At 36.5% G+C, this 26682-nt stretch overlaps 1 protein-coding gene across 1 annotated transcript in view; it reads left to right on the forward strand.

Moving 5' to 3' along the window:
- The window catches only part of KCTD8 (potassium channel tetramerization domain containing 8), a 254767-nt gene extending 228417 nt beyond the window's left edge, over nt 1-26350 (forward strand). The window contains exon 2 of the mRNA XM_060147302.1: nt 24987-26350. Coding sequence (XP_060003285.1) covers nt 24987-25447 — 461 coding nt within the window. The 3' untranslated portion in view covers nt 25448-26350. The remainder of the gene's footprint in view (nt 1-24986) is intronic.
- The last annotated feature ends 332 nt before the right edge of the window (nt 26351-26682 follow it).

Raw genomic sequence — 26682 nt, forward strand, 5'->3', positions numbered from 1 at the left:
GCTGAGATCAGATAGGAAAGGTAAGCCTGCATTGTCACAAGGTGGAGAAGCCAACCTGATGTTCCGCATTATTCTAGAGCAATTAAAGTGAGGAGTTTTAATTCGGTGGCAGTCTTGACCCAAGTACAAGTAGATCCAAATCCTCTTTACAAGAGGATTTAAGTCCTAAGGATTCTCATATATTAACCTAAACCAAATATGTGGCCACAATAAAAAAAAAAGCTAACATTTAAGTATGTTAAACACCATGAGTGAGAATTAATATAAAAAATATACTTAACACATAAATACTTAAGATTTGCTAATTATCAGATTCAGAAGATAAAATAAATATGCATAAGTAAAATGCAAAATTTTAAAAATCAGGAATGACAAAAAATTGCCAAAAACTTGTTGGCAAAGAACAAAATATAATGCTTAGAAATAAAATTAGAACAAAGTATAACTTTTAGAAATCAAAGTACAACTTTTAAAAATTAAAAACATAATCATCGGCAAGACAAATTCAAGATATGAGTTATATATATATATAGCAGTTTAGACACAGATGAAAAGAGAATTCATGAAAGTGAAAATAGAGCTGGAAAAATGACTCATGAGTTGCTTCTTAAGAAAAAGGAGATGGAAATTATGAAAGAGTTTAATAGACGTGGAACACAGAGTGACAAGTTTCATCAGTAGAAAAAGTATGAGAGAGATAATACATGAAAGACAATGTTAGAATTTATTTTTAAGTAAACCAAACCTATGAGTTCACCGGCACACAGTTTACAAGTTATATAAAGTAGAACAAACAAAAATAAATTGGCACCTACAATATTGTAGAGAAACTGCAAAAGAAGCAAACAAAAAGAAAAAAGAGGAAGAAAGGAGAGAGAGAGAGAGCTCATGAAAGGACGGAAGAGGAAGAGGAAATGGGAGGAAGGAAGGGAAAAAGAATGGAGGGAGGGAGGGAAGGAACGAAGGGAGGGAGGGAGGAAGGGAAAGAAAGGAAAGAAGGAAGGTAGGAAGAAAGGAAGGAAGGAAAGAAGGAAGAAAAATGAATGATTAAATTTAATGAGAGAAAGATAAAACGAAAATATCCTTATAATAGGCAAACAGGGACAAGGTTCAGCAAACTTTTTCTGAAAAGGGCCAGAGAGTAAATGTTTTAGGCGTTGTGTGCCATGTAGGATTACTGTCTCATATTATTCTTTTTTCATCCTTTAAAAATATAAGAACCATTCTTAGCTTGAGAGCCATATAAGAACAGGAGACAGGCCATTAGGTGTAGTTTCCCAATCTCTGTTAAAAGGACCTAGAAACAAAAGAAAGATCACCTAAATGACAACAAATTTCTCAATAGCTATAATGGAGTCAGAAAACATTGGACAAATATCTTTAAATTGCTAAGAAAAGTTTACAGTATGTCCTCAGCAATATTGTCTTTTTGGAATAAGAACAAACTTTTAAAAATAGATAAGCAAGGGCTTCCCTGGTGGTGCAGTGGTTGTGAGTCCGCCTGCCGATGCAGGGGACATGGGTTCGCGCCCCAGTCCAGGAGGATCCCGCATGCCACGGAGAGGCTGGGCCCGTGAGCCATGGCTGCTGAGCCTGTGCATCCGGAGCCTGTGCTCCGCAGTGGGAGAGACCACAGCAGTGAGAGGCCCGTGTACCGCAAAAAAATAAAAAAATAGATAAGCAAAAGCAGAAAATTCACCATCAACAGATCCTCAGAAACATTCTATAAAATAAATATTCAAATGACAGTCACTCTAGCAGAAAAACTCAGAAACAGAAATTAATATACCTACACAAAAAATGATATATTTTCCAAATATAATAATAATGATAGTGTCTAAATTATGCAACTACAAAAAATTTAAAATAAAACAGAAGTCAATACTGGCCAACAAATAGCATATAACTAAAGAGGGTGGTGGTCAGAGTTCAAGTACCTAGTTTCTTGTATTTTTTTTTTCAAGAGGATGGCTAAAATATTGATTAACCTTTTGATTAACCTAGGCTTGAGGTCTAAAAATATTAAATTCCATAGTAAGTTTTCATACCTACTAAAAGAATAAAAACAAAAGTTTATAGATCTCAAATTAGTTGTGGAAAAATATGAAACAGAATAAAAGTATAAATTAAAATTTTCAGTCAATAAAAAAAGAAAAAAGAAATATAGATGAAAAGGAAAAATGAGAACAAAATAAAAATTAAGAAGTAAGATGTTAGTAATCCAAAAAAAATTACAATGAGCCTAATATTATTTTCCTTATTATAATGGTATTTTAAAGATATGTTAAGGATAAATCTAGTGAAAGGAGAGATCTCCTGGTCAAATATAATATTATTTACAAACATTAGGCAAAATCATAATAAATGCATTTCTGCCACTAGATGACTGGTGAGCTGTGTCTCTGCTACAGTCCCAACTTGCCCCTTGCCTAGTCCTGCTGTTAGTTCCATTGATGGTGACACTGACTCTCTACCCACCTCCAGAGAGCAAGCTTCCCTACTTTTCTCCTTTAACTGGAAATGGAAACTCTCCTAGAAACTGAACTGCTTAATGCCCAGCTGCAGATCCCAGCCTCCGGGCACATCTTAAAAGAGGAAAAGTTTTCCCCCTCCTTCCTGTCTTCCTATCAGAGATGGGTTGAGCCCCATCTCCATATTCCTATAACAAATTTATTTTATCCCCTAATTGAATGTATGCCCTCCTTCCAGCATTTGTTTATCAGATTTAATTGAAACCCAATGGCTTTTAGGAAAAATTTTTTCCTATGTGATTACCAGAACAAACAGTGGATAGATGCTCTTTGAGGCAGATAATAATAATGAAATAACAGTAATAAAAGAAGCACTTGTTTTTTTTTTTTTTACATCTTTATTGGAGTATAATTGCTTTAAAATGGTGTGTTAGTTTCTGCTTTATAACAAAGTGAATCAGTTATACATATACATATGTTCCCATATCTCTTCCCTCTTGTGTCTCCCTCCCTCCCACCCCACCACCCCACCATCCCACCCTTCTAGGTGGTCACAAACACCGAGCTGATCTCCCTGTGCTATGCGGCTGCTTCCCACTAGCTATCTATTTTACGTTTGGTAGTGTATATATGTCCATCTCACTCTCTCGCTTTGTCACAGCTTACCCTTCCCCCTCCCCATATCCTCAAGTCCATTCTCTAGTAGGTCTGTGTCTTTATTCCTGTCTTACCCCTAGGTTCTTCATGACATTTTTTTTTCTTAAATTCCACATATATGTGTTAGCACACGGTATTTGTCTTTCTCTTTCTGACTTACTTCACTCTGTATGACAGACTCTAGGTCCATCCACCTCATTACAAATAGCTCAATTTCATTTCCTTTTATGGCTGAGTAATATTCCATTGTATATATGTGCCACATCTTCTTTATCCATTCATCTGATGATAGACACTTAGGTTGTTTCCATCTCCAGGCTATTGTATATAGAGCTGCAATGAACATTGTGGTACATGACTCTTTTCGAATTATGGTTTTCTCAGGGTATATGCCCAGTAGTGGGATTGCTGGGTCATATGGTAGTTCTACTTGTAGTTTTTTAAGGAACCTCCATACTGTTCTCCATAGTGGCTGTACCAATTCACATTCCCACCAGCAGAGAAGCACTTGTTTTTATAGCGAACTGCTTTAAAATTTCCTAATCACTTACATATATGTCCTCATTTGATGAGACTTTTTTCTTGATTATTTTATAAAAACATTTTCCATATCATCTTCTTGTTTTCAAAACAAAATTACTTGCCTCCCTGGAGAAAAGACAGCCTCTTCAATAAGTGGTGCTGGGAAAACTGGACAGCTACATGTAAAAGAATGAAATTAGAACTCTACATAACACCATACGCAAAAATAAATTCCAGATGGATTAAAGACTTAAACGTAAGACCAGACACTATACAACTCAGAGGAAAACATAGGAAAAACACTCTTTGACCTTAAACCACAGCAGGATCTTTTTTGACCCACCTCCTAGAGTAACGGAAATAAAAACAAAAATAAACAAATGGGAGTTAATTAAACTTAAAAGCTTTTGCACAGCAAAGGAAACCATAAACAATACAAAAAGACAACCCTCAGAATGGGAGAAGATATTTGCAAATGAAACAACAAACAAAGGTTTAATCTCCAAAATATACAAACAGCTCATAGAGCTCAATATCAAAAAAACAAACAATCCAGTTATGGGCGGAAAGCCTAAATAGTCATTTCACCAAGGAAGACATACAGATGGCCAAGAGGCACATGAAAAGTTGCTCAACATCACTAATTATTAGAGACATGCAAATCAAAACTACAATGAGGTATCACCTCACACCAGTCAGAATGACCATCATCAAAAAATCTAGAAACAATAAATGCTGGAAAGGGTGTGGTGAAAGGGGAACCTTCCTGCACTGTTGGTGGGAATGTAAATTGATACAACCACTATGGAAAACAGTATGGAGGTTCCTTAAAAAACTAAAAATAGAACTTCCATATGACCCAGCAATCCCACTACTGGGCATATACCCTGAGAAAACCATAATTCAAAAAGAGCCATGTACCACAATGTTCATTTCAGCACTATTTACAATAGCCAGGACATGGAATCTACCTAAATGTCCATCAACAGATGAATGGATAAAGAAGTTGTGGCAATATATACAATGGAATATTACTCAGCCATAAGAAAAAATGAAATTGAGTTATTTGTAATCAGGTGGATGGACCTAGAGTCTGTCACACAGAGTGAAGTAAGTCAGAAAGAGAAAAACAAATACCATATGCTAACGCATATGTATGGAATCTAAAAAAAAATGGTACTGATGAACCTAGTTGCAGGGCAGGAATAAAGAGGTAGACTTTGAGAATGGCCTTGAGGACATGGGGCGGGAGGGAGAAGCTGGGGCAAAGTGAGAGTAGCATTGACATATATACACTACCAAATGTAAAATAGATAACTAGTGGGAAGCAGCCACATAGCACAGGGAGATCAGCTCGGTGCTTTGTGACCACCTAGAGGGGTGGGATAGGGAGGGTAGGAGGGAGACACAAGAGGGAGGGGATATGGGGACATGTGTATGCATATGGCTGATTCTCTTTGTTGTGCAACAGAAACTAACACAGTGTTGTGAAGCAATTAGACTCCAATAAAGATTTATTAAAAAAATTACTATGACTAATAGGGGATAAATATATAAGATAAAGAAAAATGCTCCAGCAGTTTTTTTCATTGCCACAAGTACACCCAGAGAATTAGAGAATTAGGAAGGCTCATTACGGTGGTCATCTGACTTCCTAAAACTTCTTTTTTTTCTTTTCCATTATGGTTTATCACAGGATATTCAATATAATTCCCTGTACTATACAATAGGACCTTGTCATTCATCCATCCTATATATAATCATTGGCATCTGCTAATCCCAAACTCCCATCCCTCCTCCTCCTCCCCCTCCCCCTACCTTGGCAACCACAGGTCTCTTCTCTATGTCTGATAGTCTGTTTCTGTTTTGTAGATAAGTTCATTTGTGTCACATTTTAGATTTCATATATGAGTGATATAATATGGTATTTTTCTTTCTTTTTCTGACTTACTTTGCTTAATATGATAATCTCTAGGTCCATCCATGTAGCTGCAAATGGCATTATTTCATTCCTTTTTATGGCTGACTAATATTCCATTGTATATATGTACCACATCTTCTTTATCCATTCATCTATCAATGGACATTTAGGTTGTGTCCATGCCTTGGCTATTGTGAATAGTGCTACTATGGACATTGGGGTGCATGTATCTTTTCTAATTAGAATTTTGTCTGGATATATGTCTAGGAGTGGGATTGCTGGATCATATGGTAGTTCTATTTTTCATTTTTTAAGGAACCTCCATACTGTTCTCCATAGTGGCTGTGCCAATTTACATTCCTACCAACAGTGTAGGAGGGCCTATAACCCCTCTTTTTTTTTTTTTTTTTTTTTTTGCGGTACGTGGGCCTCTCACTGTTGTGGCCTCTCCCATTGCGGAGCACAGGCTCCGGACGCGCAGGCTCAGCGACTATGGCTCAGGGGCCCAGCCGCTCCGCGGCATGTGGGATCTTCCCGGACCGGGGCACGATCCCGTGTCCCCTGCATCAGCAGGCGGACTCTCAACCACTGCGCCACCAGGGAAGCCCTAAAACCCCTCTTTTAAAAAAAGAAGAAGATGAAAAATCCTAGAAATAGGGAATGTAAATCACAGAAGGGCAAAAGGAATTCCCAGGACCAGAGCAGAGGGAGGTCCCTGGATAACACAGCCACAGGCCTGGGAGCCAAAATAAAAATAAAAAAAATTGTTGTATGAACAGATAACATGAGATCCAACCTCTTACAAATGTTTAAGTGTACAGTATAGATGGTTCACTATAATCATTGTGTGTACAGCAGACCTCCAAAACTTAGTCATCTTATGTAACTAAACTTTATACCCATTGAACAGCAACTCCCCATTCTCAAAACTCTTAAAGGATTCAGATTCACTGAGGATGCTTTAACGTTTTATAGAGGGAGGAAAGCAGTCTCAAGGAAAGAATTGTGAAGAAAAGATAAGAGATAACAGCTATCTGATGGTTGCAGTATTGATAAAATGCTGAGAAAAAAATATATGTTGGGCATTCCAATAGGTCTCAGACTGAGCTTAGAGAGGTCAATTTGCCTTCTGGTCTTTCTGTTTTCACTGGGGTTTTTTGTACAATTCCTTCACTCTAGAACTCACTGCTGCTTTCAACTCTTGGAGTTATTTATTTAGCTAGAATTGCATAATCTCCTTGGTTTCTGTAGTGTAAGTTTTCTGTCACCATCCAACTTGATATTTTTACGGCCCAGTCTGTCCAGGCTCTTTAATGTGCCTGTGCTCATACATTTATTTTTTGCTTTTCATACATAATCATATGTTTTTATTTTACATAGGTGAAAGAAGGAAGGACAACCCTTTTCCTAAAGTCTGTTAAATAAAATGTTTACTAGCTTAAAAAGTGAACTCAAAAAGATGAAAATCATATTTGAACCTATATTCCCTAGTTGGTATCTTGTCTTTGAACAGGAATTCTGAATCTCATATTCTTTTATTAAGTTCTCTGGCCCATCACGTCTCTTTTCTCTGTTTCTCATTGCAATAAAAGCAAGCCATTTTAAAAACAAACCCTGCTGTGTATGCATAATAAAAACCCTTTAGAAAAATCCCTTTTTAACAGATCATTAAATATTATTGTTTGTGAGGGAGTAAACATCCAAGATTCCAGAACAAACACATTTTTATTCTTTTGTTTTAATTTTTCTATTAGGATACTTAAACAGAAAGTGCATGCTATTTCTAAAATAACCACCCCCCCCAAATAAAATCCACATGCAAGGAAACTGAATACCTCTTAATAAACAGACAAATAAACAAACAAATGAATAAAATCCTTCCCATATGGCCTAGAGATTTAGCTGGTGGATTAGACGTGGACCTTCACCTATTTGAAATTTTATATCTTGACATAAGTTATCAAGTCAGAGCTGGCAAATGCAGTAAAAATAAACATATCCTCCCTAGTTTTATTTCTAATTTCTAATATGACGATGTAGGCTTTGCTTTCCTCAGTAGTTGCAGTATCTGTAAGTGGGGGAGACTCCAGTTGAATTTTATGAGGATAAATGAGTGAAAGGGCAGGACAATATATCAGTTAGAGTTGAGAGACACAAGGCTACAATAACTGCAGCCCAATTATTCCAATCCTAGACAAGATTTTTGTCTTTTCGGATGAAAAATTTGCATACATTGTATTTTTGGAGCATACCAAACTTCCTATTTAGGGTTACTTTACAGTTTTCAATATACTTTGTAATTCTATCTTGAGACCTGATATGATCCTACTTAAGGAATGCATCATTTTATGGAAGTAGGAATAAGAGGTGGAAGTACAGATTCAAAGGCTACTCATTAAGATGTATTCTGGTGGTGGTGCAGTTCTCTGAAGATCCCTGTGGCTCTGCTCCCAGGTAATTACTTCCCCTGCTAGCAGCTGGCAGGAAACACAGGGCAAATATGAGAGATGACACTGATCGGTATTGACTCAGTAAAACTGTTGTAAAAATAATTAGCAACAGTGCCTTTGGTTAAACACTGAATGCAATTACTGTATTACAGTTATGGCAATGATTAGGAACTGTTTTCACAGAGAATGTAAGTGAATAGTACAGGGATAATTGCTGGGGTAATTGAGAAATTTTCTTTCTAAGAAAGCTGAGTGGAACCTCTTCTTAAAGGCTGTGTTCACCTTTTTTACTCAAAGAGTAAAACTCTGTAATGGACACAGGATTTCTTAGCCTATCACCATTTCCTGGGGCTTCTTTCAATACTGGTTTCTTGAATTCTACCTGAACTTCTTATGTCACCAAATAGGTCAAGTGTGATCATCTCAGCCTGGTCTATGTACCATTTATTGATCTTTGCTATCGTTTCCTTCATTTCTTTTTCATTTATTTCTGTTCTGATCTTTACGATTTCTTTCCTTCTGCTAAATTTGGGGGTTTTTTGTTCTTCTTTCTCTAATTGATTTAGGTTTAAAGTTAGGTTGTTTATTTGAGATTTCCATTATAAAGTTTTTTTTCTAATTATATGCATGTTTTTGCTGTTGTAAACAAAAATGATAGAAATTGATAGAATTAAACCAATAAAGACAAACATTAACCATTCTCATTTGCTCTTTGATCTACAAAATCAGAATCTTCTGTGACCTTTAGCCTTTGCAGTGTTGCTTGCAAAGTATTTCACTGTTTATTAAAGGCACATGGAGCACCCAGTCATTCAAGCAGAGGAGCTGGGAGTCTTTAATCATTGATTTCACTTTTTTTTTGTACTTCTCTAATGCTGACATACAGTCATAGTTGTACTAAAATCAATTATAATGTAAATCATAATTTCTAACTAAGTAGTGATCTTTATATATAGTTCTCAATATTGAGTAATTGTAGCTCTAGTTTAGCTCCTTGTTATGGAAATTTTTACCCTAAAAGGAATGCATATATTTGAATTTTTCATTCAAATTGTACATAGTTTGTTTAAGTAAGTTTTATAAAGTGAACAAAGAATGACCACCCCAGATCACTTTCACTGAACTACATAAAGTCAAAGCAGACTACTCATTTCTGTGAATCCTGTGTTCTCAGCACTTCATGAAGAGTTATTCAATATGCATCACACTGGGGGCATACTCTTTTAGTTATGCTACCTATATTTAAAAAGTGCTATCTTCAAGCTTTTAATGAATAATCATTAATATATCTTGTAATTAAACATGGTTTTCCTAATGTATTCCCAGTGCAAATTCTCCCTTTACATAACCATATTGATTGATCTACACAGAAGGCGCTACCAGTACATCTTTTTATCTTGTAATAGTTTCACAGGTACCACCTCACAATCTTTTCATCTGTAAGGCTTTAATGTCAGAAAGGAAGATTGATGTTACTGCTGTTATTGAAATATTAGGTTTAGACTAAAGTGCACTATGAAGTGACATGAAAAGTTCAAGGCATCTCAACCCTGACAGAATCTACTCATTATTTAATTAGGCTCCAAAAGCTCTTAGCAAACACATCTGGCCTTTGTCAGAACCTTTCCTGATCAAGAGACACACATCATTGAAAGGTTCAGTCTTAAAGATGCCGTATTATACAAATCTAATTCTGATATTTTGGAATATATTATAGAATTTGGCAAGTCATGAGTCCTGAGATAATTCCCTCATCCTCTCTGTTTCTTTTCTGCTATAATTCTACATCTTCTTATCTCTTTCTTAATTATTTTCACTCTGTAAAGTTTAAAGTGGAATTCACATTTAAATATATAATTTTCATTTAAACCGTACTTGTTTCTTGATCTGTGCCTATCCAGTTAATGTAAAAGAGCCTTTTTTACAGGTCTAAATTTACAAAAATATGTGTTTCAGAAGATATAACAACATAAGCATTTGTTTCAAAATGGGAAAATCTTACATTTGTTACAGATTTCCTGGTTAAAGTGTTTTGGTCCCAGTAATAATCTCAAGGAACTGAGTTAGAAAGCACAATCTGCATTTTTACACATTTAGACTTTTTAATTTGTTTTTTTTTAAATGGACATGTTATAACATAATTGAATATTACAAATGATCTACAGAAATTATCATAGTCAAGTAGAGTTAGACACTTTTATCCCAAAATTTTCACAGATGTGCATCTGAGTTTAATCTTTTCAGGGCTTGAAATTCATGACTAGTTGTAGATCTAGTTTAGGATTTCATGGCTTTAACAATGTTTTCAGGGTTTTTGAGGCAATGCATCTCAGAGCCTAACTCAGCATAAGCTCTGAAGTCAGACATCTGCCTCTGACTCCTGTTTCTGCCACTTCCAAATGTGACCCATCAGGTAATATAACCTCTCTATGCCTTGCTTTCCTCATGTGTAAAATAGTCATAATAGGTGCTTCCTTTATAAAGTTATTGTGAGTTGTAGGTACAATGCTAGCATATTGCACTTAGCATGGTGCCTGGTCCATAGTAAGCATTCAATAAATGTTCAGTATCAGTACAACCTTTGACTCACTTGGTAAAATATGAACTAAGTATAAAACTGCCCTGCTTGTATTATTATGTTTGCTTCAGCTCATCTCCTTTACTAGTGACACACAGAAAAACATGACACACGGTGATGTGTTGCTATGGGATGGTGCGATACAGTTACTTTACTCCAAAACGTCATGATTTTTTAATTTAAGCACATTTACATAATAAAGCAATATCAACTTTGTGTGTGTGTATATCTTTGTGTTTACTTTGCACCCCAGTCTCCTTCTTGAAACAGACCTTTTCCCCCAGGACTAAGGAATGGATGAGGATAGGTCTGGAACAATAGCAGTGCCTTCCCCACCCTGGTCACAGGTTTTAACACAGGGATGGGGGGCCCATGGTCCCGTTAGTAGAATAAAAGTAAGTCCTTGACAGGCTTTCAGTTGTATATATTACTTTTGAAATGATTTGTTCATAAATACACACTGATTATATATTTATTTCAGCCTAACTCATTCTAAATTTCCCCAACTTTTCTGACCAGTAACATAAAATATTTGTTTATGCATTAAGCATTAAGCATCAGAGTTTTCTAATGACGAATACAACCATGTCACTCAACTTGCTTCAAGAAGAGAGATTTCAGTTATATTTCAAGGCTGTTTGCATCTAATAAAATATCTAAACAGGTTTATAAAAAGGATTTTTCTGGTGAGATTAATATTTTATTCTGTCTAAAATACTTGTCCAACAGGTGGAACTGGCTAGAGGGATCACTGAGTCAGACACCCCCAACACTGTTAAGGCTTCCTTTCCTCTCTCATTCTCTTCTACTCTAGTTGGGGGCTGGGCACTTAGTCATCTGAAGTCACATCCAAGAGCGTTTCACCAGACATGTAAAGGTCTTCTCTTTCTTTCCCCCCATCAACAGTTTAAAATATCCCAGGGATTTCCTGCTATTGAACTACCCAGGTTGCTTGCCTCCTACCTGTCATCTTCGCCTTAGAATATGGGGCTGGGTGGGTAAGGTATTATGGTTGTCCCAGTCTAGGTTATAAATATACTCCTTGGGCTCGGAGTCTATTACATAGATGGTTAGGGGTGCCACATATATTTTCAGACACACATACACACACAGGCAATAAAGAATTTACTCCATATGTATAAGTATGATACAAAACAGAGATCAACCTATCATTTGCATAGGTGAAGAATTAAAGACAAAAATACACATGGTGTTTAGGATAATACTAATTATCTCTAATTTGGCTTGAATAGGTTGGTAATAGAAAATGAGTTTTGGAGTTTAAACTGGGACCATGTCATGGGAAGTCTTGTTTGTGTGGTAAGAAATTTGGATTTGTTTTGAAAGCCATTGTCATTTTCAGAGAACAGATATTATAAGAAGAGCTATGTTTCAGTGATATGTATCTAGGTTCTCAGCGTGGATAACAGGAGGTAGATATTAGAGATGAAAAAATCTCTAGAATGTCATTTCAGTAGATTCAGTAAGAGGTTAAAAGGTCATTACAAAAGATTAATGAGGATCATAATTGTGAGGGTGACAACTGAAATGAGGGAAATGATTGAGATGCTATCAAAGAGCACTCAGTAGGGTTAGGTAACTGTTCATATGAGGAAGGGATCAATAGAGGGGTAGGAACAGGAATAATGAAGATGACTAAGATTTCAAACCTATGAGATTCAGAAGATTGTGGTGCTTTTATAAAAAAGAAAAATAGAAAACGTTAGAGGAGGAACTGGTTTATAGGGGAAAGAATAGTGTGGTCATTCGTCATTTTTTGGCATATGGTGTTTGAAGTTTAGATGTCCAGAAAGCAGTAAAATCTGGTGCTAGTATGTCAAAGAATGGTCAGGCGCTAGAGATGTGTATGGAATCAGTTATAGATGAGAGACAGTTTGTGATATATGTATATATATAATGTGTGTATGTAGGGTGGGGAAGGTGAGTGTGTGTGTGTGTGTGTGTGTGTGTGTGTGTGTGTGTAGAAAGAGAAGAGTGTATTGTGGGAACAGATGTGACATCGTTAGGGAACTGTAAAATTCATTATGCAAATAATAGTTGATTTACATAATTGGGGAAAACTTACACTAGACATGATAACTGTTTTCCAAAATCTTAAGGGCTATTATTTGGAAAAGATACAGGATGGCATTTTGGCAGAGATTGCAAGAGATTGTGTTTTAGTCGAGAAACTAAGATCCTATAATTCAGATCCAATATCATCCATTATTAAGGATAATACCATGTTCACTTATATAAATGCCATAACTCAGCATTGACCAAGGGCCAGACATTAGACTAAATAGACTTGTGTTAGTTTCCAATGGCTGTTGTAACAAATTACCATAAATTTGGTGGCTTAAAACAACAGAAATTTATTGTCTCATAGTTCCAGAAGGGTGAAGGGCAAAATCATTTTCACCAGGCTGAAATCAAGGTGACAGCAGTGCCACACTGCCTCCAGAGGTTCCAGGGGAAAATTGCCCCTTCCAGCTTCTGGTGGTTGCCAGCATTCCTTGATTTGCAGCCAAATCACTCCAATCTCTGACTCCGTGACCACATTGCATCCTCCTCCTGTATGTGTATGAAATCTCCCTCTAACTCCTTCTTGCAAGGATACCTGTAATTAATTTAGAGTCCAACCGGAAAATCCAGAATAATTTCACCAACCCCAAATCCTTCATCACAACTGCTAAGACTTTGTCATATGAGGTGACATTTACAGGTTCCAAGGATTAGGACGGGATGTCTTTTCTGGGGCCATTTTTCAGCCTACTGTTAGGCTCTTCCTCATACATAGCCTTCCTTAAAGCAGTTCTAGGAGGGAGGTACCATAGTTTTAATCCTTCTTAAGCAAAATTGGAAAATGAATCTCAAAGAAACATTTTGGCACGTAGCTAGTAGGTGTCAGAACTTTACTTCAAACACTGTCTTGCTGTTTTCAAAGGCTGAGCAGTTTTTCGTTGTCACACAACATGAAATTAAACCCTGCTGTAAACATTTATGTTTCCTTTTTCCATTCACTGTATAGCTGCTTCTATAACAGGTACACTTTTATACATCTCAAAGGGAAAAGAGGTGGCACTCACATTAAACAGTATGGCAGCTGTAAGAAGTGTCATCTCGCTGGCCATTGTTGGAAGTACTTGGAAATGTTTATTGGTAGGAAGGCACTCAGATTCTGAAGAGATCTGACAAGAAAATCCCCTTAGCTATGACTTTCTGCCGGCAATCACTGCTGCTCCTGGGACCCAAGAGTATTAGCCTGGTTTTGTTTGTTTGTTTGTTTGTTTCCTTTTGTTTTGTTTTGTTTTTGCCTCCTCACAAACTCTGCTTCCTCTGTTGTCATCAGGTTTTTTCTTTTAGCAGTTTGTAACAGGCAAGGATAATTTACAACCAGCATGGTTTTTTGTTCATTTCAATTTGTTATACACAGCACACCCTAAGTGCACCCCAACCTATAGTGACAGGACTCCTTTTTATCCTCCCACAGCCATCAGATGTGCTGTGGATACAACCCCTCAATCCTTGCCAAGCACCATGTAGGTATTAAGATCCACAAGTTACAGATATGGAACAAGCATGAGTGGGCTTGTGTTCACAAATTTGAAAGCCGGGTAAATTATCCCTCTTATACAGTATGTGCCTGTGATAAAGGAGGTCATTAGAAGATGGCTACTTCGGCACATGGGGAAAATGTCAGACATCCATCAATAATAAGGTGTGGTGAATTCAAATCTGGGAACCTGGGGATGAGCAGATCTTAATTTCAAGATTCAGAAGAAGCCAGGGCATCTTTCTGGAGTTCTCGTTTATTATTTTTATTTTTTAATACAAAATGGGTACATGTGCCACAGAATCTTAGCTCCCGTGAGTGAATATGAAGACCAGTTTTAAATGTAGACTTCTTGCAAGGTGTTGGTAAACATTTTGCAAGTGACATGGATTCTAAATGGACAAGTGAACACTTAATACCTTTTCTCCTAGGCATATTTATGTGCAAGCATCAGGTACAATCACATAAGTGATGTAGAATTCTCTGCACAACAAAGAAAAATGTCTTTCATTATTATATGTGGTTCCCCAAAACTTTTCACTTCTCTTTTGTAACCTGAAGGAGATAACATAGGGACTTTCTCGAAAGAATATTTTCACTTACTAGAGAGACTGTGAGGTCCTTCTTATAGATCACTGCTGAAAGTTCATATCTTCACCCTTATTTTTTGTTTGTTTTTGTTATACCCTATGAGCTTAGTTATACTTGGGTTTATCTCTTTTAGTTAAAACAAAACAAAACAAAACTTCTTTGGGGATAAAAAATTCCCTATGTGCTTAGACATTCTTTTGTAGATTTTACTAATTTCACTTTATTCAGTTCAATAGTTACTGAATAATTATGAGCTTTGTCATGAGGGTGGAGCTCCAGGAAATACAAAGATAAAATAAAATCTCTGTTCAATAATGACTAACAGAGATTGTATGAGTGTTTGTGTGTGTGTCTTGTGGGGCAGAACTCAGGGATGCAAGTTAAAATTAGTATAAAAATAACTATTATTTGAGACAAGATAAGCTCAATACTTGGTAGACTCAAACAAAGTACAGTGGGTCATTAGAGAGCAAGAAGTCACATCCAAATGTGAGAATGGAAGGTTTGATGCTGAAAGCACCATTTGGAGCAGGCTTTGAAAGTGTTACTGTCCTTTGGAGCAAGGAAGGTATACAGTCCAGAAGGAGGGAAATAGCATGGATAAAGCAAGGCATTTACCAGGAACAATAAGTGTATTTTGGCTGATATATGGGGAACATTACAAGATAGGCTGCAATAATCATTTGGGTCACACTGAGGACAGTTTTCAGTGCCAAAATGTGGCACAGAGTTTTCATTCTATGTGCAAAGGAACTATTTAGAAGGTTTCTGTACATGGAATTAGACTTTAGGAATATTTATTTAGCAATGATGTAGGGAATAGTTTGAAATCAAACTAAAATGGAGTCAGAGAACTGGTTAAGAGACAGTAGGAAATAATGAGAAACCAGTTATAAGTGGTGAAAATGGGAATAGAAATGAAGGGGTAGATTCAAGTGCCAGTGTAAGAGTAGAATTAAAAACACTTGGAAAATAATTGGAAATAAAAGATGAATCCATTGGGTAGTCAAAGGTGACTTGGGTATAATCTATAGAAATTAACTAACAGGAAGATACAGATTTATAGAATGGGAGGAAGGCGATAAGATTACTTTTAAAACTTCCTCCAAAATACGTTCCATTAAATGTATATTTTCTCGTATATTTTTTCCTAGTGCTACATTACTTTTTCTTATTCACTTATTAGTATCTTTGATTCAATGATAAAACAAATCAGCCTCTTGAACTGAGTGATACAAGGAAACTTAAGACACAGTCTCTGACCTCATGGAAATTACAGTTGACCCTTGAACAACATGGGTTCCAACTGTGTGGGTCCACTTATATGCAAATTTTTTCAGTAATAAATACTACAGTACTACACGATCCACGGTTGGTTGAATCTGAGGATACAGAACCATAAATACGGAGGAGCCACAGGTATGGAGGGCTGACTGTAACTTATACTCAGATTGTTCACTGCACAGAGGGTGTCCCTAACCTCCATGTTGTTCAAGGGTCAACTGTATAACCCTTTTGAGGAAGATAGGACACTGGATATGTGACTTTGGAACGGACATTTGTGTGTGGATTATGGGAGCATCATTACTACTCAGTGGTCATTTAGGTGAATATTTAGTAACATAAAAGGTAGTGAATGCTAAGTACCAAACAAATGATATAGTCAGTAGTAGATACTATAGAAATTCAGTCAGTAGTAGATACTATAGAAATTCAAAGGAGTGAAGATCATTTTCATTTTATTAATTTGGTTAAGCAATTACTCTGATGAAGGCTTCATGATAGGCTACAAAGGCACAGCTTCTGTCTTCAAGGCATTTACAATTTAAGGACAGGGAGATACACTGTAAATAAAAAGATAGAGTAAAAAGTTAACAGGTACAAGAAGAATCAGAAGACTGGGTTAGTGGCCAATCATGTCAGCGTGGAAGAAAGAATACCACAAAATGTTTCTCTTTTCAAATTACCCTTCTTTACTTTTCTTTCCTATTCACTTTCATTCATAGAAGTGGTCAAGTAATGATAGTAGAGATTATAAAAAACATAAAGAAAAGAGTTTAATTTTTCTCATATAAAAATTAGTTTTTAAGTGGTGGGGTGGTGGTGGTGGTGGGATGAACTGGGAGATTGGGATTGACATATATACACATGTATAAAATAGATAACTAACAAAAAAACTTAAAAAATAATAAAAAAAAATTAAATAAATAAATAAATAAAAATTAGTTTTTATTCATTCAAATAGCCTTTTTACTCTAAGGTGAATGCATCTCCCATATGATCTTTAAGTTTCAATTTAGTTTTCAATACTTTAGCTAAGGGGGGAATCACAGATACAGAGGAGGGCTGACTATAGTTTATATGCAGATTTTAACTGATGAATTAAAAATGATCCCCTTTCCTTAGCTCATTCCAATCACCATTTACTCCTGCTCTCTCCTTCCTGTCCCATTCACACTTTAGATATAGCTGCATTACTGTGCTTGTCACACTAAGCCTGGACTACTTGATTCCAGGGACTCTGTGTGTGTGTGTGTGTGTGTGTGTGTGTGGTGTGGTGTGGTGTGGTGTGTGTGTGTGTGTGTCCTTCCTCTTGAAACTAACACTGTGAGGCCTGGTACATAGTAGCTGCTCAACAAATGTTTATCAAATTGAAATGGACTTTTTCCCTTTTTGACTAAACTGCTTAATACTTAGAGGCATGTGGTGCTAATATTTAAGACAGATTGGTTCATTCTGTTCAAGTACCACATAACCATTCACACACCATTGAGTTTAGTACTATTAAAGGGTAATTTCCCTTCTGGGAATTGTGCCTGTGGAAGACACATTTTACATATTCAGTCTTTTTTATCATCACTAGGCAGGTAAAGAGATTAAAATAAAAGGTTTTTTCAAGTGTGCAGTTATCCACATAGACCTTACTTGGAAATCCCTGTGTATTCTGAGAAAAAAATAAAGAAGTACTAGTACTGAATGTGTCTACACGCAGCACTACCCAGTAGTCACATGCCTTTTTTAAAGATAAAAATATTAATGATTAATTTCTGTATGACACTATTCATCCAAATGACTTAGAAAAGCTATCATTTCCTCCTTTTTCTATCAGTATAATAAAACCCAATGTAATTAATTGAAAACCCCATTTTGCCCAGTTTTACAAGTTTTGGCCCATTGTGATACCTTCAATGTAGTATATTTTGTTTAATGTAATGTTTTTACTATTACTTTTAATTCACACATTTTAATAACTCAAAAGAGAGCATTTGTGTTTTATTTTCTCAAATAAGTTCCTTTTTGGACATGAGAATTCAATACTTAATAGCCCCTCAAATCACTTATAGAGAACTTTACAGCAAAATTGCTTTGACATCTATTATCTCCTTTCTTATTATGGCTATATGACTAGGAATTACTATTCTTGTTTTTGTTTTTGTTTTTTTGGTACGTGGGCCTCTCACTGTTGTGGCCTCTCCCGTTGCGGAGCACAGGCCCCGGACGCACAGGCTCAGTGGCCATGGCTCACGGGCCCAGCCGCTCCGCGGCACGTGGAATCTTCCCGGACCGGGGCACAAACCCGTGTCCCCTGCATCGGCAGGCGGACTATCAACCACTGCTCCACCAGGGAAGCCATGGAATTACTATTCTTATTTCATTTTTAATAGACTAAAAAATACTCAGGCTTAGAGAAGTAAGTGACTTGCCTGAAATTCATATGTTCATGGGTTCTATGTGTGGACCAAAATTAGAATGGAAATATTTGGATTCCTCATTCAGTACTGTCAATATTCAGATAAACGGCTATGCCGTACTATAGCCAAATAGCACTGGATGTTTATTCTGTATAATAATAATAATGAACACTGTGAGCATTTACACTTGCCAGGCACATCCTGAGTACTTCACATGTGCTAGCTCACTGAATCCTTGCTGCAACTCAGTGAAGTTTAAACATGAGAAAACAGAGGCCCAAAGAAAGTAAGTAACCTGGCCAAAAAAGCACACCTAGTAAGTCCTTGAACTAGGATGTGAGCTCAGCCAATCTGCACTGTGTTGCCTCAAGCATCATTCTCATTGCTGGCGTTTCAGTGACAAGGATAGATTTAATGAAACAAATGTAAGTTGATAATCTCTTATAGAACTACCCTTCCTATCAATGAACGTGGAAGAAAGTTATCCTTGAACCCTGTAATTCTGTGAAGTACTTAAGTTGAAATTGAATTTGTTTCTCCATTCTAAGAGGTAATTTCTATTAATGGGGACTCTTTCATGTTTTATATTTAATATTTGATTAGAATTTTATTACATGGAAAAATCTTTCCTATTCATTATATAATTTAGAATTATAGAACTTTATAACATAAATGAATCTAGGGGCCAAGCCAAAAATTTTAACCAGCAAGACCAAATATTAGAGAGGTGATATGACCAGCACAAAGTACTTGCCTAGAGAGGCTGAGACAAGCTCAGACTCAGATCTTCCAAGGCTTTTCTCACAGTGAAGAAAGGTGTGAGCATAATAAAGGAACAGAATGTATGTTACGTGTGTGTGCATGTGTGTACTGACTGTTCTTTTAAAAATTAGTTGTGGAGCAGCATGACCTAGGTAGCTGGCTTGCAGGTCTCCTAGGTAAGGCTATAAATCCCCCTGAAAGACAGTCAACTCCTGGATGAAAATCCTAGTCTATTTAATGGCACATAGCCAAATGAAAAGTGGAAGATTTAATTTTCCAAATACTTTTTGGAAAGTTTCTAGCTGCACATATATATTGGACTTTTAAATAACTAATTCCTTTTTAAAATTAAATCTTAAATAGGTGTGAGATTTGCTTGTTCACTGATTTGTTGCCTATTCTAATAATTATTCATTAGTCTCTTTATGTGATGGAAGAAAGCCCAGCTGATTAAGCCACCAAATCATACTTCATTTTCTTTTCTTATGCTGTCTGATTGGTGCTGCAACTCAGAGGGCAAAATGCTTTTAGGAAGATCACTTATATATTTGATTATATTATTATCGGAAGAAACACAGAGAAGTTTCTGACCATCATGCTGTTCCCATATATACAGGACTTAGTGCTATTTAAATTATTATTCATGTTGTGCTAAGGCATTTCAAGCGGCTTTGGATCATTGAATGGAATGATGTCAAGTTTTAAACTATCCCTGGAAGCCTACAATTAGCAGGCATCCACAGAAAACTAAGCAACCAGAGTAAATGATTAAATCATTAATGATTAAATGATTTAAATGATTTAATCATTAAAAAATGATTTCCTCTTAATTCATTTATTTTTCTTACATTTCATGTCATAAAAAACACATAAATCATTTTATTGTTATATCTTTGTCCCAATTTCAATCCACTGTTATCAGTAATGATTTAAAGTATGCTTAATCAAATAGCATTTATAATATATAATATATTATGCCTCATCAAAAATTCTGACATAAATCAAAAGGAGACTATTACCCTTAATGATTTATACAAAGAACTATCATAGTATTCTATACATTCAAAAGTGGGTTCTTGGGCTTCCCTGGTGGCACAGTGGTTGAGAGTCCGCCTGCCGATGCGGGGGACACGGGTTTGTGCCCCGGTCCGGGAAGATTCCACATGCCGCGGAGCGGCTGGGCCCGTGAGCCATGGCCGCTGAGCCTGCGCGTCCGGAGCCTGTGCTCCGCAACGGGAGAGGCCACAACAGTGAGAAGCCCGCGTACCGAAAAAAAAAAAAAAAGTGGGTTCTTCAAAAAATTAAAAATAGAACTAACATATGATCCAGCAATTCCACTCCTAGATATTTACCCAAAGAAAATGAAAATACTAACTAGAAAAGATGCGTGCACCTCTATATTCATTGCAGCATTATTTGCAATAGCCAAGATGGGGAAGGAATCTAAGTGCCAATCAATACATGAATGGCTAAAGAAGATGTGATATATATATATAGGAAATAGGTGAGGGAGATTAAGAGGTACAAACTTCCAGTTGCAAAATAAATGACTCACAGGTATGAAATGTACAATGTGGGGAATATAGTCAATAACTATGTAATATCTTTGTATGGTGACATAAATAGACTTATTGTGGTGACTACTTTGGAATGTATAGAAATATTAAATCACTATGTTGTGTAGCAGGAACTAACATAGCTCTGTAGACCAATTACACTTCAAAAACAAACCAAAAATTGTGGACAAAATTAAGTTATGCATTTTCTCTTAAGTAAACATCTGAACCTATTTGGTCTCTTGATTGGGAGTCCATCTTGCCAAAGATAACTTAAGAAGTAGGAGGGATGAGAAATAAAAGTGTAAATTTATTAATTCTTGTTAATATCTGTACCTATTCCAAGTTCTTTTTTGGAAAAAAAAAAGGTGCTTTTAAGACCATAGAAAATTCGGGTTCCCACCTCCATTTTTTTTCATAGAGTTTAAAGTCTATAGTGGAAGATATTCTACAGTGCAGCATGCATTTTAAACACTTTATGTTATAAAATACCATAAAATAGTCTGTGAACTTCACTGGAGCACCCATTATGTGCTTCCTTTAGATCCCAGCACAGTGCCTGGAACGTAGTGGTGCTCAATAAAATTCTGTTGGCTAAACTGATCAATGCCTTCTTCAAAGATGTCTTCCTTGAGATTCCATCTTATACTACAAACAAGAGCAATCCATTTCCATCATACATATGTTGCATCCTACTGTATTGTGGAGTCTGCATTTGCTTGTGTGTATTTTGGGGAGGGGATGGGGAAGAGTCTTATTTCCATGAATAAATTATAATGCCATTAGGCATAATAACTGTATATATGTAATTTATTTAGTTAACACATGGACTTTATATAGCTCTGTATATAAACAGCTAGCCTAGCTCATTAAACAGTTTTTCCCCAGTGAATAAAAACAGAATGAACCATTTGCTTTGGAGGTACCTAGTATCCTCTTTCTGTACTGTCTTCCTCTCTGATGTTATTACTTTTCTGCCTGGGTATCTTTATCTAATGCTCTATTCCCCTGCCTATTAACAGGAAAAAAATTCTCATCAATCATTTATCCTTAAACATAAATTGGTTTTCCCAGGTATTTGCAATTTAATCCTTTAGTCATTATTGGGAATGAAAATCTTAGATTCCTCTATGGAGATTTCTGGTTAAAGAAATGCAGAAGATTGACAGAAAGGGTAAAAACCATTTATTTATATCCTACATTTTACTAGGCTGGTGGGCGTCATGCCAGCTTGGGATCACATTCTGCCATTAAGATAATTAGATAAGCAGATGCTATACCTCCTTCACCACTCTGACCTCCATGTAAATACATGCACACAAACCCTTCAGCAAACTTAAAATCTTCAGAGATGGGACTGAACATATGTACATTTTTTTAAAAATTACAATGATATACTCTCAATGTTGAGAATTACTGTACTAGGCCCTTTTGTGTGGTATTTTATTTAATCTCAAAATAACCCTATGAGGGAAGTCCTACCACTACCATTTTATAGATAAGGAAATTGAGACTTAGGGAAGCTAAGTATCTTGCTCAAGGCCACAAGAGTATTTGCCAGAGAGCTGGAATTTGATTCCAGTTCAGTAGGACTTCAAACTCACTCCCTTTTCAATATTATTGCCACTAAAACCTGATGCCACTAAAAAAAACCTGATCCTACAAATAACACCCTTCTAGGCAATGGATGGTTAATGACCGGTATGGGTCTATCAGTCAAGGTCCCAGAAGAAAGAGAAGGCATATCCAGTTGAGTAATTTGAGCACAGTTGAATATTGTCAGTTTGTAACAGTGTAGGCAATACCTTCATGCCAGTTACAGTGGAAATGGTTGATACCTGTAGGCCTGAAGATGTGAGCCTAGTTTAATGGAATCCAGAAAGAGGGGTGGCAGAGGGAGGGGGGGAAGGTGAGAGAAGTGGAGGGAGCTGCCAGACAGGGCTGTGCCTTTTGGTCCAAAGATGAAACCAGATCACAGAAATCCTGGGGGTGAGGTCAGGTAGTGCATGATCTTGCCAGTCTTTATCACTGGCTGAATCCAACTGAAAACCACAAGGCAGGGGAGCCTAAGGACATGATTTGTGCCCATATCAGCCACTAAAGACAGTGGAGGGTACAGAATGGATGTGGGTAAGTCAGCAAGGAGTATTAGGAAGTGTATCTTCTCCACCCCCATCCCTCAGATTCACCCCCTTTCTCTCTTACCGTAAATGAAAATGGCAGAGACTTAAAGGAAACAACTGTTTGTGTCTGTTTTCTTTAATCCATGGTTGCAAATGCTTCTGAAATGTATTAGTGCACTTTCTTACTAAGCTTTCATAAGCATCTGCATTTGTTCTGCTTTTACTGTATTGTGGACAAAGGAAGTATGAAATATTGGTTAACACCGTCTCTCAAATAAGTACACATTCTTTAAAGCTTTTTGGATTTTTTGTATGTTTTTGGTTAGGTTAATTCAGATATAGTTTACATACAGAAAAACCCATCCATTTTAGCTTTGCAATTCTGTGTTTTCACAAATGTGTACAGTCCTGTATTTAACTCTACAGTCAAGATATAGAATATTTTCATCACTCCAAAAGGTTCTAAAGCTTTTAAAAATCTTTAATCCCACTCAACTAAATGTCTGGTATCAATGTTTTTTCCTTCTGATTTTAAATAGGAAAATTGGTGATAACATCCAACAGTGGGTAGTACTTAGTAAGTGCTATTATGAAAAGTATTTTTGTTGATTTGTTTCCCCACTTTCTGACTTATATAAACTATTCATATTGGTTATTAACTCAATTCATGTATGTTAGACTGAGGAAAGGCTCATAATCTTGACTGCATGTTGAAATCATCTGAATTTATTAAATGACCTGATGGTCAGGTAGCATTTCATTAAAGCAGGATGTCTGGGGTTAAGACCAAGGCATCAATAATCTAAGCTTTCCAAGTAATTCCATATGTGGCTAAAGTTGAAACCTCTGAATTAGATCAGTTGTTCTCAATTCTGGCTGCACAGCAGAATCCCCTAGGCAATTGCTTAAAATATTGATGCTTGTCCCTTCAATTCTGATTTATATAACTTGTTCATAAAAGTTGACTACAAGAAAAAAATAAGATTTGGCTAACTTATATTTCTGAATGGTTGGGCTCCAGTTAAATCAAGGTTTTATTATAGTTCTGGGTATGTGGTGGTATTCAATAAATGTTAGATGGAGGTCCTAATCCCACAGCAGAGTCAAAGAGAATAATATATGCTCCCTCTTGGAAATAAACTGTTTGTGTATTTGAAATAATTGTCTTGGCAAACTATCACTTTCTGAAAATTGTCCTCCTAGGTAATTTACCTCAAATGGTAAGCCTTTTAATTTAAGAGAATACTATATTTCAACCCTATTTTTCAGCATAATATTAGGCACATATATATTTTACATCACTTTCATAATTCTCTCCAAGGAAATAGACAGGAAGCAAGATTAAGAGATGGAGGATAAGATTTAAACCAGCCTCTCTTTTAGAAGCACAAATGATGCTATTGCACTTCTGGGCCTGGAGAATGCTGCTACTTTGTAAAATAGAGCAATGGTACTTGCTGCTTTTTTTTTTTTTTAGCGGTACGCAGGCCTCTCACTGTTGTGGCCTCTCCCGTTGCGGAGCACAGGCTCCGGACGCGCAGGCTCAGCGGCCATGGCTCACGGGCCCAGCTGCTCCGTGGCATGTGCGATCTTCCCGGACCGGGGCACAAACCCGTGTTCCCTGCATCGGCAGGCGGACTCTAAACCACTGCGCCACCAGGGAAGCCCACTTTCTGCTTTTATAATGGTGAAATATATATGCAAAGGACAACTAATGCCATTCGCTAAAACAGAACTGAACTGTCTAGTGAAATAGTTATGGGACTAGCAAAATATTTATATATGATATCTTTTTCAGATTTCAGGAACTAGTAACTGAAATAACAAAAATCTCTTTTGGCATAAAGTTACTGAAAATCTTTTATAGCATAAATGCTCATCAAGCAAACCTCCCGAATTTTATTGTTATAAATAATTAATCACCATGTTGCATGTTTCAATATACATTAACAACACCAGGTGTTGTATTTAATCCTTCAAATATAAACTAGTGCAACAAACGGCATTTTTCTTAAATGTTCTTGGTTTAATATAAAAAATATAAAGCTTGCTTAATTTGACCTTCGCACTTCTTACTCAGTTTTCCTACTCCTTTTTTCCTTTTTAGGACCATCTCAGAAAATAGTGTCACCTAAACAAGAGCATGAAGATAGGAAACATGACAAAGTCACAGATAAAGGAAGTGAGAGTGGGACTTCCTGTAATGAGCTCTCCACTTCCAGTTGTGACAGCCACTCAGAGGCAAGCACTCCCCAGGACAACCCACCCAGTGCCCAGCAGGCGACAGCCCACCAACCTAACACCTTAACATTGGATCGTCCTTCCAAAAAAGCACCTGTGCAATGGATGCCCCCACCAGACAAACGCAGAAACAGTGAACTCTTTCAGACACTCATCAGCAAATCCCGGGAAACCAATCTTTCCAAAAAGAAAGTCTGTGAGAAGCTAAGTGTGGAAGAAGAAATGAAAAAGTGTATTCAGGATTTTAAAAAAATCCACATTCCAGATTATTTTCCAGAGCGCAAACGCCAGTGGCAGTCTGAACTGTTACAGAAGTATGGGTTATAGTAATTATCACATTCCTGCAGTATTTCAATGACGTTCAGTGTTTACTACGGTTTCACCACCTGACCGTGTACTAACAATGGTCAGTGTGATTCTTGCTGCTCTTCCTTTTTGTGAACAGTGGATGTGGGACAGTATTTTCTTTCATTCTTTTTGTTGTTGTTGTTGTTTTTAGAAATATGATTTTTAAAAAAGAAAACTCGTACATGTTGAATCAGATGGTGTTCCTGATTCAAACCGTTTTGCAAGAATGAAAGCAAAATGTGCATGACCAAGAAGCTTAGAATCTTGATTTTTGAACTGTGGTCATGTTTGTCATTTTGTAACTCACCAAAAACAAAATCATCATATCACTCCAAGTAAAGTGACAATATGGATGAAGCCACATCAAGTAAAATGTTAGATCACGGTTTGGGGACCCAAATCCAAAACTGTTTAAATGTTAATGCAATAAAACAAGTATTATGTTTGCATGAGCACAATGTTACAAATAATTCACAAGACGTAGGGAAGATTTGTTTGCTGCTTGGAAAGAAAAAAATATGAAAAAATAGCAAAAAAAAAAAAAAAGAAAGGTTCAGGCAAAGCCTATAAATGTAAGCTGTCTAGGAGATTGAATCTTATTTGTTCTGGATCTGTGATTTTTTTGTGTATGTGTATGGTGTTCTGTATGTATGTTAAGATGATGTAAATATGCCTTATAATCTTGTGTTATGACACTGACATTCATCTATTAATGCTAGTCATGGTTATTTCTGTGAAATGAGTCCTTACATCAGGCTGTGAAAATTGGTATAATGATGCTCTGAAAGATCTGACTATAATGTTAATCAAAATAATTGAGGGAAATGGTAAAGAGCTTTATGTATTTGTTTAAAAAAAGGAAAATATATTAGAATTCCTTGATCTCTATTGACTCTTCTTTTAAAATATTCAGTTGTTATATTGTCTTCAATTTTCCTTTAAAATCCCAAACTGGAGAATGATATGTTCAACCTTAATGTTGACAAGCTAGAGACTTGCTTCCAGGACATGGAAGCAAACTAAATGTCCATCGACAGATGAATGGATAAAGAAGATGTGATACATATATACAATTGACTATTAGCCATCCAAAGGAATGAAATTGGGTCATTTGTAGAAATGTGGATGGACCTAGAGTCTGTCCTACAGAGTGAAGTGAGTCAGAAAGAGAAAAACAAATGTCGTATATTAATGCATACATGGGAATCTAAAAT

Source organism: Lagenorhynchus albirostris, chromosome 4, assembly GCF_949774975.1.
Source record: "Lagenorhynchus albirostris chromosome 4, mLagAlb1.1, whole genome shotgun sequence".
In the NCBI taxonomy this organism is placed as follows: domain Eukaryota; kingdom Metazoa; phylum Chordata; class Mammalia; order Artiodactyla; family Delphinidae; genus Lagenorhynchus; species Lagenorhynchus albirostris.